The 20,973-nt window shown below is 37.6% G+C and overlaps 1 protein-coding gene across 2 annotated transcripts in view; it reads right to left on the bottom strand.

Annotated features, from left to right (window-relative positions):
• grid1a (glutamate receptor, ionotropic, delta 1a) overlaps nt 1-20,973 on the bottom strand; it is a 183,455-nt gene that overhangs the window by 27,926 nt on the left and 134,556 nt on the right. For both annotated transcript variants that reach the window (XM_030786758.1, XM_030786759.1), the window contains 3 exons: nt 11,299-11,352; nt 3,581-3,754; nt 204-365 (listed from right to left, as the gene is read on the bottom strand). In XM_030786758.1, the coding sequence (XP_030642618.1) occupies nt 204-365; nt 3,581-3,754; nt 11,299-11,352 (390 nt within the window). The remainder of the gene's footprint in view (nt 1-203; nt 366-3,580; nt 3,755-11,298; nt 11,353-20,973) is intronic.

Here is a 20,973-nt window from a genome sequence, read left to right as displayed (position 1 = left end):
AAATATAAAAATATTTGTCCAACAGTCAGGAATATTTTTTAACAGGCTAAGAGAAGAGAGAAGATGTGTGGCTATGTAAATGTAAAAATGAGAGGAACCCTACATGGCACCAAAGAAATTATATGAGAAGAAAGAAAGAAAGAAAGAAAGAAAGAAAGAAAGAAAGAAAGACAGAAAGAAAGAAAGCAAGCAAGCAGGCAGACCTTCTGTATGGTGTCCAGCATGGACCAGCCTCCATTCCATGGCTTGGTGGATTTTCTCATACAGTTAAGGCTGGCCATACTGTGCCACTTTCTGTCCTCCAACTTTCTGTAGAAGGCATTGGCCAACATCAGGACACTGTCGTACAGATAGAGACTGGACACCTGAGGATAAATAAGCACACACACACACACACACACACACACACACACACCATGAGCAACTGCTTTACAAAGTCATGCAGTATATAAAACACTTTTAAAACTGTGTGTGAGGGCAGAACCATGCTGTGGGGGGACATTGCATGACACCACTTTGAAGAGTGAGTCCGTCACAGCAAGAGACACCTGGCGTGAGGAAACCAACAAGATACAAGCCTTGTAATCAAAGAGACAAGAGTACAGGGACTGCAGAGCAAACTTGATGCCCCCGGACATGTCAGGTTAACACAAAAACTCATGGGCAGACAGTGAAAGAAAGAAAGAAAGACAGAAAGAAAGAAAGAAAGAAAGAAAGAAAGAAAGAAAGAAAGAAAGAAAGAAAGAAGGGATGTTTCAACATATATTCTTGAAAAAAAACAAACAAACAGTTCTCTTTTATATGAACCAAGAGGTGAAAAACAAACAAAAATACAAAAAAAAGAAACTATTTGTGCTGAAAGAATATCTCCATTTGAAAGGGGACTCAGATCTATTGCTGGTTTACTGCAGCGTTGATACTGCCTCAGTTCACATTTCATTCAGGGCGCTGCCAGAACCACCTAACTGCATGGAAGCCATGAGAGCCGAAAAGGCTGTGCCAGAAACGATTCTGAAAACTCGCAAACCAACAGATAACTGCACTGTTAACTCACATTGCTTGCGCTGCACTGCTAAACCAAATTCAGTCTATTTCATGAAATTCTCATTCTCTTTTTCCTCAACAAAAGTCACATGTTCAGGCAGAGAGATCAACAGCCACTGTTTGAGCACAATGTGTTTGACGACACAGGCAATGGCTGTGAGTGGAATAAAACTTTATTTGATCGCAAGAGCTTATCTAAGGACTTCATCAGTGCAACGGTGTCTTTTTCAAAACATCAAGTAATAAAATCATAAACTGATACCGTGTTGAGTACTCACTCACCCAGAAGGTGCAGGTCAGCAAAAATCATGTATATCAAAAATGAGATCTGATGCAGGTGAAAAGTACAGCAGTTAACAAATAACTCCTGCTGTAATTCAAGAAACTCGTCTAAATGTTGTTAGAAGCATCATATCAGCTCATTTTCAAAAGCATTAATGCTGTAGTTAAAAATGCATTTATTGCCTCTGAAAATGTAAACAGCTTTATATGAACTGTCATTTGTATGTAAGTTGCTTTAAGGATAAAATCAGGTGGCAAAAACCTTGATACAACATTTTTATGTAGAGAAATAACTCAGTGTGTTCAATTAAACTGGAAGCGTGTGCTGGTCACACGCTTTATGACATAAGGATTTACCATGGAACAGTTGACTCTAAGTCTGTCACCATACAGGACTCACGGATTTATCATAGACTGTTCTTTGATCCAAACAGAACTTAAATATGCCAGTCAGTATTGTCCAAATGACTGATGAATATATTAAGACACTAGACCTGCTGCTTTGTTACCCTTTGTGAATGAGCTTTGGTATCAGAATGTATTTAACCCTCTAACTGATGAATTATTGAAAGGATTAAGCTCAAGAGAAAAGCCACGTGGTTCAACCATCTGTTTCAAAAGGAAAAAAAAAATCACATTCAAGCTCCTCTATAAGATTTTAGTTGCACAACAAATGCAGTTCTGTGAAAAGCGACTGAGATAAAAGTTTGTAATTGCAACTGCGTTGTAACAATATCTTTAAAATTGAACAAAAGCATGTTGAATCAATAAATACACAACTCTGTGTTGAAATTTTTGTTTTAGAGAACAGAACATCTCTGTGCAAGCTGTTTACGAGTAACATAATCCGACAATATTGTCTTTGAAGAGAAGTAAATTGAAAATGAACTTAATGCAGGATAATAATGAATTTTGTAGCAACACTTTTGCAATAACCAATAACAATATATGATATGATATGATATGATAAGCGTACAGAAGAGACAGTGAAGCGTAGTTTCATTACACAGTGTGAGGAAATAAACACTACCCTCTTTGACTTGAAAACATGTTCATAGCTCCCAGTGTTAAGCAAATGACCTTTAATTTGTGACACAATTTAACAAGCCTCAGCACAAGTCTGATAAGATCTGTGTGTAAGCCTCCAGCCAGATGTTTATGTATGTACATGTCATGAATAGGATTACAATATAGGCATTGACAGATAGCTCACATAGCTGATTCTTAAAGGTGTCCGGGAAAACACCAAAAAAACAAACAAACCCTTAAACAACAACAACAACAAAAAAGTCAGACAGAACTGCAGTGTTATTTGGAGGTCTTTTGGAGCCTATTACCTGAAACTGTCTTATTAGCCTCTGAATAAAAGGTTATCATTTTTACTGCAGAGTACCATCTCCACAGTCTTCCTAAGTTTAGCTGCATCATAACTCTGCGATTCACTTCCTCATTACCTGAGTTGTCAAAAGAATGAACTGGCTTGAAAGGTTTCATACTCGAATTCCACAGCCGTCAGTAGTGGCTGATTGGGAGGTTAACCCAAATACGTACAGATAAATTAGTTTTTAAAGAAATTACTTCGAGGACCTGCACCCAGAGGATATAAGTTTTGCAGCACTCTTAAGAACTGCTGCAGGGTACTGATTTTGTGTTAGGACTGAAGATCCATACGATGAATCACCACTAAACAAGATTGTGATGATGAATTAAGAGGCATTCTGAACACAAAAAGGGATATTTATGTGGCCACTCATGCATTTAGATATCCAAACAATTCTGACAAACAAGCTTTCAAAAGTTGCTGTTACACTATTTTGACCATTCCTGTTTGTACCTTTTAACCAAGAAAGAGGATTACAGTGGTATGGCAACAAAGCTGAAGATATTCAGCTCTTCTTCCTGCTCACAACATTATTAGACTTTTAACAGATCTTACCATTCAAATGAAAAAAAATAAATAAATAAAAGACTATAGTGTACATTAATCTCCAGAGACTGGTGACTGCTGAAGTATGAATGTTACATTCATATTTGAAAAAATGCATCAGCTTTTGCAATGACCAAATTTCATTTAAAGTAGTGATCATGAGGTTACTTCAATATATTATTAAAAAAAGTTACACATTCTTTACATTTCACAGCAAAAAGTCCACATAAATATTATGTCTACTTGCAGTGGTAATTCTGTGCTATAATATTTGAAATATAATGGGTATGACGTTAAAATTTAAGATCATGTTATTTTGGAACTGACCTCTAGAGACTGTAGATAACCCTCCTGTGGGTCACAGAGGAGGGAAGAGATTCGGTGGTTGTTCCTCATACAGCGGATGTTGGTGTCTCTCCACAGCGGAAAGATCTGTCTGATCACAGTCATGCGACCTATAGCACTGTGGACCAGCTCCATAATCTCTGTGTCACTCACCTCCTACAGCCAAAAGGTAACATATCATCAACCTATCCATAATCTCCATTACAGATGCAAACAGATATTACTTTTTTTCCTGGGAAATGAAACAGAGAAATAAACAACATGCTTTTAGTCTTGTTTTCTTACCAAATTATATCTATCATATTGTCTCCAATAGCAGCAGGCAGAGATGTAATGATATTTATTTTTTTATTTATTTTGAAAATCATGGCTTTTGGCATACTGGCCAAAAGTGAGAAGCATGGGTATGACCAAGAACGTGTCAAGACAAATACCTCAGTTTCATGAAAATACAACCTTGCATTAACAGCTCATATTAGAAAGTCTTGTAGAACAACAGATGGCTTTCATCTGTACCTTATCAAAAATTTATGAACATGTGTTTCATTAAGAAATGATGTTTTGAGATTATTAAAATGCAAGTACAAGGTGACTAGTATTTTTTTTTTTCCAGGTCATTTTAAAGTGAAAAACCTGACTGTCAAGTTGGACTAAATTACAGAGCAAATGATAGTCTGGGGAAAACTGGAGAGTGTAAATGAAGGCTTAATTTATGACCAGAAGTCAATCAAGACATAGCCTTCGGATGAATACTCTGAGTTCTAAGATGCAGAAAATGTGAAACATTGATGAGACTTCATGACTGAAACATGTGCTAGATTCCATGACAGAACTTGCATGGCATTCATGGTTGTAAATTCAACCATGAAATTTTAAATCTGTCATGATACTAAGGCTGTACACATTTGTAAGTTTTGGTAGCTCGATTCACAAACACAGTTGCTATGTGTATTGTACACACATTTTCCCTTGTCTGCAAAACAAACAGAATCATGTTAGGGGACTACCACAACATATTGACAGCTTATTACCACTGGCAGAGGCAAGACTTCAACAGTATATTATTCTCAAACTGATGCAGGTCCTTGAGAGAGAGAGAGAGAGAGAGAGAGAGAGAGATGGTTGTGCCTGAACTGGAGGAAGATCGATAGAACAGAGCAGAAGGGTCAGTCTCCAGGGCATTCTTACTGGGGACTAGGACAACGCTTGGATTTGGTAGGGGTCAGACAGGGTCAACAAGAAACTCTCTAGGAACCCCTTGTATGGTTTATTTGTTTTTTATGGTCTACATCGCCATGTTTATCTTTTCTCTCTCTTCCTCAGGTCATTTTTTCTCATCGTCTTATTCTCTTCATTTTTTACACCATCTGTCTCTGTTTAAAGAATTGTATTTTAGATTTTTATTTTACATTGAAACGATGTTGGGTCGCAAGGTTTTACTGTCTCTTCTTCTACATGAAGCCACATACAATTTTTTCCACCCAGAAATTCCCTTGACCTCAGCAGATGACTTTTCTCTATCATTGCTGTACACTGACTGTATTTGTACACAATCTGCACTCATTTAAATTACAAGTTTCTCACAGCTGTGACCCTAATGCCTTTAATACAGTCATCAGAAATTATAGGCTGCCAAGAAATAACTGCATGGGCAACATCACTATCAATTTATATTCACTAGACTATAAAGATGATGACGAGTCTAGCCTTTCCTTCTCCTAAAGACTTCTTTTAGGCAGTAATGTGACTCATGAATATTCATATGATTCAGGTGGACCATTAGCAATGCTAATTAAGTACAAGCGGAGATGGTAATTGTGAGAGACCTCTCCTCACCCAGGTTGGGACAGTCACAGAGGATTCAATTCAAGAATAAATTAATGATTGGTTTTCTACCTTCGGTCAATGACAAATATTTTTTTTTTTTTACCACATTACTAAGAGAGCATATTATCTTTTTTGACAGCTTCTAAAAAACATTACTGGGAGAACACAACATAGACCACCAACTACAACAGATGGGCAGACAGACAGAGGAGAATGGGATGGAGGATGGGGTAGCTACACAGGCACTAACTGCTTTGTTGACGGGCATCTTGTCCTTTAAACGGATTCATCACATCAGCCTCATGTTATCTGTGACTTATCTCTATGACTCCTCTGAATCATGTTTATTAATGATTCAAAGCCTAAAAAAAACAAAAAACAAAAAAAAACAAAAAAAAAACTTTAATCAACAAAAAGATCTGTCAACTGCCACAAGGCCACGCTGAAAATGCTCTCTCTCTCACATATTGTGTGTGTCTCCATGTGCGCATGCACATAAGAATTCCAGCTAGTACAGCAGCAAAGAATATCTGTCTCTACAAAATTACATTTAGATAATAATATACCTGATAAGTGGATGAGCCTAATCAAATCCATTTATTAAATTACCACAGCCGACCTGCTTGCAGTATTAATCTATTGTGTATTACATTGTGTTTATGTGTGTGTGTAAGCAAGAATGTATAAACACTGTAATGTTTACTTTGGCATATTCATCCTATTAAGGGTGTCAGAGAAGTCAAAATAGATTCTGAATGGTGTTGCACTGTCCAGGCCTACTCTGTAAAATGAAAGTGTTTGAAATACTTAAATATTTTGTAACTGGTGGCAAAAAACCCTCTGACTTGTGCAGGATTAAAAAGGTAAGTCTTTGTGATATGTTTCACAAGGTGTGGTGTAAAATTCATACTACTACATATATGGTACATATCAGTGGCGTGCGGTAGGTTTTTCACTTAGGCAAGCAATATATTACAGGAAACCTTCCACACTCAATACACATTTTTTGTGGTAATCTTCAAAATGCTTGCCATTTGATGTAGATGCAGACCCTGGACTTTACTTTCTGCACATATTAGCTGTGTTCAGTCTGGTAAAAAGGCTATTAAATTGTCTAGTGGATGACAGTCTCTACCAGTGGACCGTTTCAATTGTTTTACCACCCAACGCTGTAGGACACAAAAACATAACTGATCTCGGAACAGAGCAAGCAGTTTCAAGAACGTTTGTTTCTGATGTTAGCTGTCTAAGGTCAACTGTAGAGTTCAGTGGAAACGTCGTTAAAAGTAGCATGCTAGTCGGCTAGTTAACCCATAGTGTCATCGAACAGTCGTAATATGTAAGCGCAAGTGTGTTTTTCAAACTTTTAATGCAAAAACTGATGTCAGGACAGGGCGAGTGATTTTAAAACAGCTTGCCTTCACCTACTTTTTTCTACATGACGTCAGCTGAACAGACTTGCCATTGAGTTTAACGAGCTGTGGGCAAGCACAGCTTATTCTCGGCAGAAAAGCACAGCGAAACAGGGCAGAAACGCCACAAGAGGGCGGTGAGTGGGTGGTGGGAGAAATGTATTAAAATAGACAGTAGTAGCTTGTGTATTGTACATATACGTAGAAAATTATTACTCTTAAGAGATATACCTTTTGACATTTATTCTCGCATGGAACGTTAGGCAAGCAGTGCTTGCCCTGACAGTATGCCACTGGTGCATAGACCACATACTATAGTTGTCTATAATAACACTGTATGTAAAATGCAAATCAGAAGTTAACAAATGTTTGCATTTCAGCACCAGCGAGTTTCCAGACACCATTTGCAGCTGGGCTTTTCTCTCATCCTCAGATGTTGTGCTTATTTCATTCTACACAGTTTTCATCAGTGAGTGTCCAGTCCTCAATGGAGCAAAGTACTGTGTCAGATGTATGCTTGTCAAAAGCAGTATTGCTGAAAAACTCAGATAAATAAATCAAAGAATATAAATAAATAAATGCACCAAAGTTTTACATTTTGTTTTACTAGCAACTACTCTCATTATATTTCTCTGGGCCAACAGATAAAGCATTCACCAAATATCCATATCCTGGCCTACAAAATGATTAGGTCGAGTTTATCATAAAAACAATGCTCTACAAAATTTATTTGACTCAGTTCAGAAAATGAGCTTTGTTCATACTGCACTCTCTGAAAAGATCTGTAGTCAGTTTTAATTAGTCTGTATTTGAATTAAATAGACTCACATCATTGATAATGATTCAGCACGCTAAAATGCATTAAATATGAAAACAGAAATATATATATATATCCTATATATATACATACAAATCTTTTCCCATACCATCATGTAGAAAGGTCAACATGGGATTATCATAGTAACATATTTATCAGGCTAAAGGCATGAGAGAGCCGGGGTCTGTTATAATAGCATCGCATTCTATACTGAAAAAGTCAGGATAGGAAATCTGGCAACATTACATTGTTGCCATGGCAGGGTGTGTGTGTGTGTGAGTGTGCGAGTGTGTGTGTGTGTGTGTGTGAAAGAGAGAGAGAGAGAGAGAGAGACAGACAGACAGACAGACAATGATTGTAAATTACTTCTACTTTTGTTTCTTTGTAACTCATTGCTTATATGAAAATGTAGTCTTCACTAATAATCTTGATTCAGTGTGTTAATTTAACACAGACAATGAAAGAACTGACACACTGGTATATTGATTCATTTGTGTCAAATATATAATGTGATAAACAATATACTAGGACTGAATATTTGCCATGAGTATATCAAATCTTACAAAACCAAATATTAAGTCTGCTTTAACAGGACATATCAGGGGATATGAGCTTCACATATAGTCTAACACATGTAACCCAGATTCTGTAGTATTCATGGTCAAGGTGAATGGTTTTGAGTATTTCACAAAGGTTTGTATTTGTGGATTAGAGATGATACACATGACCACTATATCTTTGATGGTTAACCATTATATACTTCAAACACAGAAGGTCAAATATGATGATAGTAGAACCAGATGGTGATGTTTCATTTGATGGTTTAAAGTTTAAACTCAGCCCTGCTACTAAAGCAGTATCAAAGAGGGTTTTTTTTTCTTTACATCTGGGAAGAAGAAGCCTAAAGCTGTAAAAAGTGACTGGGGATCCAGCTCATCCAGCAATACTGGACCAGATTAGTTAGAGGGAGAGGGTGGTTCATAGACAGTGCCTGAAGCTGGTCTGCGAAGCCTAATTAACCTCTCTCCCTGTTACAGTAAGGAACTCCATCTTGAAAGGTAAAAATAATTATATGTTCCCACTCGTGCCATATGTATTTCAGTTCATATCTACTCTCTAAATCAGTATTAAATCAGCTATGAGCAGAACTGACATAGCCATGAGCACAACTTAGATGAAGTGTGTGTGCGCATGAGAGAGAGAGGGAGGGAGAATGATGAAGAGGAATGTAATAATTTTAAATGACTTTTGAAGAACTGAATTCAGACCACTGTCAAACTGGAAAAAGTCTAATCATATCTTTGGTAACTTGACAAGCATGGGGTGCACACAGGCAACAGTCAAAAACTGCTTCAAAGAGTCATCTACTTTGCCAACAGCAGCAGGTTTCTGCATGCTGAAATATTCAAAGAGTAAGCAAAGTATGACAGAGGGGGAGATCGAAAGGAGCTTTTTATGGAGTTATGAAGTAAAGAAAAAAAGTGTCTTATATCTGTGAATAAGTAAACAAGTGTGACTGGCACACTGTGAACATCATGACGAGAGTTACTAGTATACAATGTTTAAAAAAATGAGAATGCACAACAAGAGGGCTAGTGCGTAAGTAATGGATCATGACTCTACTGTGCTGTAAAAAAAGAAAATACAGCTCCATGAAAAGGTGTGTATTTTTGAACAGTACTGATAGATAAAGGTGATAGGTTGAATCATTTATTCAACAAAAAATTCAGTTGAATTTGAGGAATTTTTGCTCACTCCTCCTTTCAGAACTCCATCAACTATGTGACGTTTGAGGGCTTTCCTGCACATACTGCTCTATCCAAGTCCCTGCACACCATTACTATGATGTTAAGATCTGGGCTTTACTTGGCCATTCATTAACCCTCCATTTCTTCTTAATAAGTTATTCTTTTGGGGGTTTGCTTGACTGTTCTGAGTCACCGTCCTGTTGCAAGGTCCACTTACAATTCAGCTTCAGCTTTTTGTCAGATGGAATTACATTCTCAAGTGCCCTCTTGTACAATGTAGAGTTCATGGTCAACTCTGTGATGGCTAGCTGGCCAGGCGATGAGAAAGAAAAGCAGCCTCAAACTATAATGCTTCCACCATCCCTGCTTTACAGTTGGTATGAGATTCTTCTGGGCAAAAGCAATCTTTGTTTTTGCCAAACATGAAGTCTGGCATTGTGGCCAAACAGCTCTACCTTTGTCATATATAGCTTGGATAGACTGCCAGTGGTTTGAAATGTTCTCCATTTGTACATGATCTTTTAGACAGCGGAGGGATTGACTACAAATTGCTTGCAAATGGCTATAAAACCCTTCCAAGACTCATAGACATCAATGATCTTTCTTCGAGGGCCTCAGAGAGCTCTTTTGATCTTGTCCGTGATGTAGCCACACAACCCAACTGCTCAGACCAAAGCAGACCACGACTTTCTGATGTTTATATAAGACAGTGCAGCCCCAGTTACTCTCTAATGATGCTCTAATCATCTGCACCTGTTTTGGTGATTCCACCTCATTCCAATTTTAGGCATTTGACGTGATGATAAAGGGAGTGGTGCACCAAATTTTTGGATATCTGTGATTTAAATAGTATAAGTTTAAAATGTGATTTCTCAATGTTTCTTTTTTCTTTTAATTAGATCAGCTTTATCTATCAGTAATGTAGACATGATAATTAAATCCTTTTGTCAGAAAATTCATGATGTGTACTTAATTTTTCACAACATTGTACATACAAGCAGCAGGATGTAGAATGGGAGTGGGGGGGCAGAAGGAGAGAGAGAGAGAGAGAGAGAGAGAGAGAGAGAGAGAGAGAGAGAGAGAGAGAGAGCGCGAGGGAGAGAGAATGTGCATACTGAAATCATTGCTGAAACGATTGGTGTGTCCATGGCAGTTTTTTTATCTGTCATTGTGACTGTGTCCACTTGAATGCCTGAGCAAGTATATGCTGCTGTTGTGTGTATGTGTATGTGTGTGTGTGTGTCTGAAAGTGGGTGGGAGTCACAATGTTTGTCATGCTTGGAGAAGCAAGGAGAACTTCACTCTGACGCTCTCTCTCAACCTAAAAATATGGACGGACATCTGAGATGGCACACGCTGCTTTCCCATTAGTGCCTAGACATCACGCAAATCTCCCATTCCACTCAGAGCCAATAAGATTCCCCCCTGCACCTAGAAACACAGGCGAACTCAGAGCTTAGTATTCACAGTGTGGCACTGGGTTTGCAATAAGTACTTGGCATTTACACCACACAATGCCTCTCCTCAAGACATTCCAAGACCCTTTACAGAGTGAGAGAGTATAGGATGGAGAGAGAGAGAGAGAGAGAGAGAGAGAGAGAGAGAGAGAGAGAGAGAGAGAGAGAGAGAGAGAGTAGATTGCATCTTCAACCTCTGCCAATGCAATAAACTGGAATCATTGCAGACTACACACTGTATATTGCATACTGCATCATTTTTATGGAAATGTGTGTATGAGGATATTTTGCGAGAACCTGACATTGTGAGGACATGAAGCTCAACGCACATGACCTCAGGAATTGGATGGCTCTTGCAAACATTATGACTGAGTTCTGGCAGAGGTTACATGTTATATTAAAATTATGTGTGAGAGATATTTATGAGTTATGTGCTTACCTCATTTGCATATACCCAGTGACTATCCTTGGATGCCAGATTAGTTTCCACTGCCTGAAAAGCGAGACAGACAGACAGAGATAGAGATAGAAAGAGAGATAGAGAGAAAGAGAGAGAGAGAGAGAGAAATGAAAGATTATGGTGAATACAGACCAATAAACACAATGTAAAAACTAAGCAGGAAAACAAGAATCTAACAGACAAAGCATCTTCCCAGGTCCTGTAGAATGATTTCTTTACTCTGCACTCTGTGTCTCCAGCTCTGTTTCACATGTTCTCTGCATGTGTTTAAGCCTGAGTAGTATGTACTGAGTGTCCATTAGCTGTGGTCGAGGACTGCGTGCACTTATGTGGCACATCTGTCATACTTACCCCCTTCTATGCTTGTCTTCTGCACTAAATTGCAGTCATTACTTTGAAATGATCTGCCTTTTCTCTCCCTCTGTGTCCAATACAAATGGATTATCCCATAAAACCTGCACTGCATAAGCCTTGGAAACCTTCATTCATTTTTTTTCCCTCCCTCTGTCCAAACACTCCATTCATCAGTGATGCTGAACAGTGTCCCTGCGTCACAGATCGACTAACCTTGGAGGGGCTTTGATTTGATTTTAATGTCTCTCATTTCCGGCTTTCTGTCTCACACACTTTATGTACAGATATTCTTGGTGTGGTGACTAGAATATGCAGCTTCGTGGATGAAATAACCAAACCTTCACAATGACCCTGAGGCTGTACCAGTATTTGTAAGTGCCATCCCTGGGGACCCATAGACTTGTACTATTTCAGTTGTCATGCAACACCACAACGTTACCAGTTGTCAGGGACTTCAAGGGTTTGATGAATATTTTAGGTGAATCAAGTATGCTGATACATGGGTTGACTGTAAGGTGTGTAATTTTGTGGATACACAGGACTACAATCAGAAAACATTTCCTACTGATTAGTTTGACTCAAACAGATTAACATGAATAAAACACGGTCTTTCAGAATGCCTGACCAGAAACATAATTGAATTCTCCAGTAAGAACAATTCAACACTAAATGATTGGCTAATAAACAGACAAAAGGTCATGAACAATGCCCTATTGACTAATTTTTGGACGAAGCCAAATTTAACACTGTTAAATATATCATAATATACTGATAAAGATCACGATTTGAGTGAAACTAGGATACCTGTTTTAATTCTTTGCTTAAAAAATGTTTTCCATTAAATAACATGTTTTAAAGAGCATGTCATAACAACATCGCATTTGAATGAGTGATGTGTCACCGACATAACCCTGCATCCACCTCTCCTGGCCAGAGCTGTGTTTTGTCAACTCATTACCCACCTGCTTGTTTGCTCATTATTTGATTAACATGTTCACCTGGTCCCTGTTCATTGTCTCAAGTCACTAGTATATATACGTACTCCTTTGTCTCTCACTTACCAAGTGTACTGAGCCATGCTTAATCCTTGTTCTTGTTTAACTTATCCTGTTCCCTGTTGGCCTACCTGTTCCCTGTTAGCCAACCTGTTCCCTGTTAGCCTACCTGTCTCCTGTTAGCCTACACGTCTCTTGTTAGCTTACTTGTCTCTTGTTAGCCTACCTGTCTCTTGTTATCCTGCCTGTCTCCTGTTAGCCTACCTGTCTCCTGTTAGCCCACCTGTGCCCTGTCAGCATACCTGTTCTGGTCAGCCTCTCCATCCCTGTGTTTTGACCCTAGCCTGCTTTCTGATTTCAGATACTGTGTTTTGCCCATAGTAGCCTGTTTACTGTGCACTGAACTCTGTCTGTTTCTGACTTTGACTTTTGTATTTTGTAATAAAGTTAGGTTGCACTTGTATCCAGCCTCTTTGAATTTGTGACAACCATTGTATGGCTTAGAGAATGACCTACCTTTTTGGATTTAACAACTCCCTGAAATTCTTTTAAGGCTATGATAGATTCTAATTGAAAGGGGTACTCCAGATGAGAGTTTTTGCCTGCTTCAGTCAAGATACAAAATGTCCCCTGTAAACGCTGAAGATCAATTCTCTTTTACTATGAAGAGAACAGTATTCTCTATCTATCTATCTATCTATCTATCTATCTATCTATCTATCTATCTATCTATCTATCTATCTATCTATCTATCTATCTATCTAGGATCCTTAAGGTTGTTAGTTACAGTGTCTAATCCATCGTACATTGTTCAGTATAAAGAAAAAACCCTTACATACTAAGAACTCTAAGGTGTTCTTTACTTCAGACCAAGCACTATTGTAAAACCAACTTCTACAGCCCCTGATAACGGTCCACATCAATCAATGAAAGCAATCATGTTGAAACCAGTTGAATCCAGTTTACACTGTATGGCAGCACAGACTGTGAGGCAGCCCAAACAGACGCTGTGAGACATAGAGAGGATTGAAAGGAAGAGGGGGAGTAGGAGGGAGAAGAGCTCTAAGCTTTGTTCCCATCAACTCCCCACCCAACCTGCCAAGGTATCATAATAGCAAGTGTCTGTATTGCAGTCTAGAAGCTGGCACCTTCAGGCCAGACAATAAATGGACAGAGACTTGTGGTGCCAGTGTGAGACTACCTGGGTACAGGGGAGACACTGGACAATTTACAGAGGTGGCAAGTACTAGAGAGTTTCATTTCCAAGAGGATATACAAGCACCTGTGTCTAAACATGTTTCTTTGTTTGTATGTGGGTAGATAAACAAGAAAAAATATGAAGACAGCTCTCTCTCTCTCTCTCTCTCTCTCTCTCGGTGTGTGTGTATGTTTGTGTGTATGTGTGTGTGTGTCTCTGTGGGTGTCTGTGTGCATATGCCCACACTTGTTTTGATTTTGGTAGTTTTAAAATAATAAAATCAGAATTTGAAACATAACTCCCCAGAAATGTATTCTGAGACCAAATCACTTTTATGAGACACAACTACAAAATAAATCTACATGCTCACCAACAAACAGACAAACAACAACTAGTAATACAGTTCTCAGGAGACTTGCTGCAGATGTAACAAAAAATCTATAAATAATAAAAGCCACATTCACACCTTTAATGAAAGTTCAGTTTAAAAATATCATCTCCTTGCCATATCTGCTTGACAGAAAAGTCTTTCCCATGGAATTCAATAACCAGTGGTTTCAACCACAGTCAGTGTAAAATTATGATTAACCCACCTGACTGTCTCTCATTCTGTGGTTGCTGAAAAAGACTGTGAACATTCAGACCCACAGTATGAGTGAACACGAGTGGGTATTTGAGTAAAACATTGGCTATAATAGCTGAGTTTCAAAGTCAGCACCCTCAACTTGGCAACAGTGCAAGAGTGCACGACCACAGTCTGGCTAATCCAAATCTTGTCCTCACGAATGCCCTTACATTCATCCTTTGAGACACCAGTGCTATCATCTTAAAAATTTTGCTGTCAAAGAAAATAAAAGGCACCAAATCTCTACTAATAGGCTTTTTTTTTTTAAGTAAGAAGACAAACACACACAGCAGGAGAACCATTATCCAGGTTGAGTCTGACCAGAACATTCAAGTTTAGTAGACCATTACAAGTATAACAGAGAAAGCAAGTCACCAAGTATTATCACAAATATTTAACATTAATATTGCAATATGAAACAATGCCAAAATTATTTTTTGACACTGAGTTTAATTTGTAGAACTGATTACTTAAAAACAGACAGGATAAAAATGTGACCATGAAGCTTAATAGAAAGCAGTTAAAATAGTAAAAATAAATCCACAAAACAACACATAATAAAACATACTGTGATGGAATAAGCAAGTGGTGATTTATTATATTGAATTATATGACTGTACAATGTTTTCTTTTGTAATGAAAATGAGGGAAAATATATATCTGAGGTGAGTTGATGCAAGAGTGAACACTGAGAAGCAATGTTGTCTCCCAACGTAAAAACATCACTGGAGTGAAACAAAACAGCAAACAAAGCAACAGAGTGCAATGTCGTAAATCAGAGAATACATGAGTCAGACAGAGACAGAGAGAGAGAGAGAGAGAGAGAGAGAGAGAGAGAGAGAATGATACACTGTTAGCTTACTGTTATATCAGTGAACTAAACACAATCATATAGAGTAAGAGGAAATCAGACAGAGTTGATGCTGTTGGCAAAGACAAGTTTGAGAGGGAGTTTTTCCTTTCTTCTCTTCTCATGATCTCCTCTGTCTCACAGCACTCACATAGACCATGTTTCTCTCTCATAAGACAAACAAATCAAAAGATTATTTCCCTTACAAAACATGAATTCAGATCTTCTCTCTCTTCTCAGAGATTTAGATGACATTATAAAATATTAATAACATGCCTCTTTGCCTAGCTTGTAAAGAGATAAAAACTTTGCAAATTACATGCACAGTATTTCATCATATTCAGATATCACTGTGATATTTTTTTACATGTATCCTGTATTTTATTATGCATAGCTTCATACAGCATGGAATAGGAGAAAGAGAAAGAGAGTGAAAGAAGGACAGTTCACAGCTACTACCTCCTTGTTAGTAAGTCTCCATCTCTCTTTCTCTACCTCTGCCTCTCTCTGTTTCTCTTGCCATCAATATGTGCAACAAACATTTGAATTCATAACAAATTCAATTTATTTTCTGAAGCAGATGGTTGAGAAGAGAACACAGGTTAACTTTGATGACACATTTGGAACTGTTCTTACAGACCAAGTTATTTCTAAACACGCACAGTTCTAGAATGTCTCAAGCTTCAAACTGGAGAAAAAATAGGAAATGGTCAACGAATATTTAACAGTCTCTCTGTTTTCACAAACATGCATATACATACAGATATAGACTTTGTATATCACATTCATGTCAGGAGCTTGTCGAATGAGATAAGCTATTGCTATGGTAACTCTGATCTTTGGCTTTCCATCCCAGTTAAGTGTTCCAAACAGATTTACAGACTCACAACTAATGCAAAGAACAAATGAAACCAATAAAGTGTTGATTACTGAATAGATTAAAACACTGATTCAGATGGTCATCAAGTAATCACTCAAGTGTATGTTGCCATCATCTAAACTGATGATGGCAAAATGAATCAAGCTTCTGTAAGCAGACTCATTCATACCGTACAAACTCATCTCATCACCAAACTGAAAACTGCATTCAAGCCCAATCTTTGCGGCTAAATAGGTTAATACTTGGAGAGTAGAATTTTGTTTTTTCATCTGTTTTTTCTTGTTTTTACTTTTAAAAGATGCAGAACGCATTGTTTTTTTTTCTCCCTTTATGAAGTTAGTTTGTGTTATGGTATTAAACTCAGGAGACCATATCCAAAAAAAGCTTCCTCTCCCCTATTTCATGTTTACACCAGACTCTACCAAGCAACCGACAGTTAATGAGGCTCCTCATAAAATATTCATCTCTTACAAATCCCCCTCACCTCCCCCTTCCTATCCCCTGCTGTTACCTGTTGCTATGACGAAGATATTTGACCTTCTCTTCTTTGTCTCCATTAGAGTGTTGGCCTAATTATGGTCTGAGGGTGTGCAGTTGGGCATTATTGTTTAAAATCAATAACACTATCTTCCAAGTCTGCGGTCATATTCCATTTGTTAGATATTTATTACACAGAGGAGAAAGATTTGTTGAAAATTAAATTTTTTTTGTAATTAAAATAAATTTTAGCATAAGAACTACTGATTTGTTTCACTCACTGGAAAACCGTGCCTTTTGCTCATGAAATGTTCTCAAAAGTTTGTCACCAGAGACATGCAATGTAGAAAATAAACAAAAATATGTATTTCACCAATGAGATATTGCTAAACGAGAGACCTCAGCACTCAGCTCCAATAACTGTGTTGCATGTGAGCTTGTAAATTGCAGTAGCTTACAGCAACAGAGGGTCTAATAGAACTGTCTGTGACCAGGGGAAAAGAGACGAGATCATTAATATCCCTGTCCATTTCTGCCTCAGCTTTAACTCTGTCTCTGTATTATCCACCCCACTGCTAGGCAGAGAGCAACAAGAATCCTCCAAATGGAGCTAAGTTACACACTTCAGTACTGAAATAGGAATAAGTAGTAGTAGTGATAATACTACTACTTCTACTGCTACTACTACTAATATAATTTATAGTACAATGGAGACAATAAGAGCTTGCTTGGTTTGTTGATGTTCTTGCCAAGAGACTCAAGACTAAAATAAGTTTGGTGGGAAAAAAAGATTTAAAAAATAATTTATCAATACAAAATTATACCAGTCTGCATACATTTGAAGCTTTTCATAGTTATTTTTAAAGGTTCCTTATCAAAGAAACATTGATTAGACTACATAGTGTTGCCACCAAGTATATACCAGTTATTGTCTTCTTCAAACTTAGAGATTAATGGGATAAAGTCTTCAGAAAAAAAGATATTTTGTCATACATGTAATTAATCAGTGTGTAAACTATCCTGTGAAAATTAATGGCAAACATATTTCCACTCCGTACATTAAGGTCACATGCCCAAAAAGGAAGTACAAGTGAAAATATTTGTTTTGTCTTTTTCATCAATGCACCTGTGAAATGTGCTGCAGCACTAGTTCATTCCATTTGCCACTGAGGAAGCACAGAGTTAGCTAAAGATCATGAAATGTGATAGTGAGCAATTAGCAGGTCTGGTGAAACTTCTCAGCATGAGAACAACCATGACTAGACTTAACATAATTGTTTTTTCTCTAGCCTAGATATTGATAGTACACCCCAGAGACCTGCTAACCAATGTTCAGTTCTCAAATGCCTCAATTAAATAGTCCAGTCAAATACTCTAATCAAAGCTCTACATTCATACCCAAAACTTGTAATGCAGAGGGAAAAACACACAAATAAACTTTGGATCTTTAACTGAAAAGAGAGCAAAACAAATGTGTCCAGAAATCCAAAAGAAAAAACAAAACAAAAAAAAAACTATACAACGCATCAATTCTCTTCCACTTTATCTCACAGATGAAACACAATAACAACAAAGAAAGAAAAAAAAGTCAGCAGAGGCAGGAAAAAGAGCCTGGAAGTTGTCACAGGTGCAGAATTTACCTCAGTGAATGTTAAATCAAATTTGTCTGTGCAAACCGTAGTCAGGAAAAACTGGTAGCGCAGCTGAGAGAGGCAAACATCAGCATTCAACCCTGTTGTCTGTAGTGGAAAATAATCAGAGGAGGAATAGAGATAGAGCACAATGTCAGGACAAAATACAGTGGAAACGGGCTTGCCTAAATTAACCATGTGTGGTAGAAACATTTTTTTTAACAACATTATAATTTGTTCTTGTTTGGAAACTGGCTCCTAGCTGCTTTATTATTTTGGCGGACATGTGGTCACTTGACTGTCTCACCCCACAACGGACATTTTGTCATAGTTTGTGTTCCTCTGCAAAGCCTTTGATTACATTATATCAGTCTGTGTTATACTTTTCCATAAAGCTCAACGTGGGATGATTAAGAGCCACAACAATATGAGAATCAACTTGGCTCTGTCACATCATCTACAGTGACCCCATGTTCTTCTCTAAACATATTTTCAGAGAAGCAATGCTCATATAAAACGTATGGTTTTATAATTTTCATGCCTTTCATAAGCTTAGTGTGAGGTTTATATAGTGTTTTTTTTTTCTTTTTACTATGATTTTTTTTCTTTTTACCATGGTTATACTAATAATTTATAAGAAAATAATAATACTATACTAATTGTTCAGTTAGCCATTAACCATTTGATGGTTAGATTTCTTTGGTGTTAGTACTAGATATTTTGGTCCATTCGTACTTTTCTACAGTGGTTGACAATTTTAAAAATAAACAACAAATGTCTAATTTATTCAGTCGTTCCCCAAGATACACCCTTTCAAGTCACAAGGAGTTGCAATTAATATTCCTACACTGGCCTACGAGGCTGTTTTTTTTTTTTTTTTTGCTTTTTTTTCAAATATTTAAGGACAGATGTTGATTTCCACACCATTGAACAACAACAAACAACACACAGTGACTCTAACTGGACTCTTCACTCACCTCTGTTCACCCTCCAATATGATGTCAACCTGTTCAGTAAGCGTGACATCAGTATAGAGTCTAGAGTATCTATAGCCTACAGAGTGTCACAGTGTTGTGTTAGTTAGCATAGTCTTCAGTGTAAGGTGCTTAAAAGTGATGTAAGAGCTAAACTAGATAAAAAAAAGCCATAAAATAGTGTAATTAATGAAGAGAAAATGCCTTATTAGATCATGTTATGATACGTTATTTCATATATTGAAGTAATTGTGTCCACTTTGTGGCATTTAGTGCTGTTTAAACATTAATGGGTGTCAATTTTTAGGGCACATGAATACATAGAATTTTTCTTCATTCAAAATTTTCCTTAGGAGTTTTTTTTTGGAGGAATGCTTTATACTCGTAAAGCGTGGGTAAAGTGTGCTAACAAACTTGTTCTAAGCTTTGTATACACATATACTACTGCACATCTTCAAAATTATGCACATCAGTTAAACTAGTTTTAAATTTCTATGTATTCCCAAGCTGACATTTCTGATTTTAGTCATCAAATACTTGCTTACTAATCACTAATATAAATCAGCAAAAAAGAAAACAACTGTGAAATGTCTACTGGTCTCCATGGAGAGAATGATTCAGAAAACACAGACTCACCCCACCTACCAACTCCATTCCTTTTATGTGGGAATTCGTGAACAACATTTTGCTTTGTTAGAAGGCTCTATCCATACAGTTCAAGAGAATCTTGCAAGAAATTCTTCTTTTAATCATCTTATGTTGGTGGCAAACTTTTGTAGTCTCAAGTAACAGAGTTTTTTTTGTGTGGGTGCCGTTTAGGGGAAACTGTTTGGAATCTCTTCCGATGAGAGAATTCCCCTCTTGTTCTTCTCATCTAAAGAGAAGGGGATATAACTGAGTGACTCTTAGCTCTTTTGACTTGCCTCTAGAGTCTGTCTGAACAACAGTCATGGTAGAGATTTAATCTCTATCATTAGCTAGGACCTGCAAGGGCTGCCTATTGACTGGCTGCTCACAATGATTTGCTCAGATCATTTTATGAGATCTACAGGGGGCACTGCTTTTGGGATGTGTGTGTGTGTGTGTGTGTGTGTGTGTGTGTGTGTGTGTGTGCGTGCGCACGCGTGTGTATAGGTGGGTGGATGGCTGGTTTACTGTGCATTGTATTAACTTTTAGCTCCTAAAACCTTTAAAAGTAATCAGGGCAGATTGGGCTCTAACATGTGGTTATAGACCTTAATTGCCCAATGAATGGGAGCATGAGATGAGTTTTTATATCACTGGGGCACATCACCTTATTGAGCCAGAAACTTGCTGCGAAAAGAGAGAGACTTAATATTACAGGGACTAATGGATTCCTCACACTCTCTATTATGTCTCAGTAAGCTACGTAGTTACAGGAAAAGGATCTTGTTTCATAATGCATACATTTCATCTAAATTATTATTTTACATTTATATTAACTGTTTAAATTGTTATCCATAGAGACTCGGGCTGTCATTTTACATACTGTTAAAATCGTTAAGTTTTGAATCCTGACTCTGAATTCTAATCAAAGGTATGAAGCTGTGATTTTGTCTTGTGATAGGCTTGTGTTGTCAGGGGCATAACCTCAGCACAAGTCCGGCAAAGTTTCCCGGACAGAACAGACCTACAGGAAAGGCAGACAC

This window comes from Chanos chanos, chromosome 10, assembly GCF_902362185.1.
Source record: "Chanos chanos chromosome 10, fChaCha1.1, whole genome shotgun sequence".
Taxonomy (NCBI): domain Eukaryota; kingdom Metazoa; phylum Chordata; class Actinopteri; order Gonorynchiformes; family Chanidae; genus Chanos; species Chanos chanos.
Note: the sequence above shows the minus strand (reverse complement) of the source record. Positions and strands in the feature narration are given on the sequence as shown.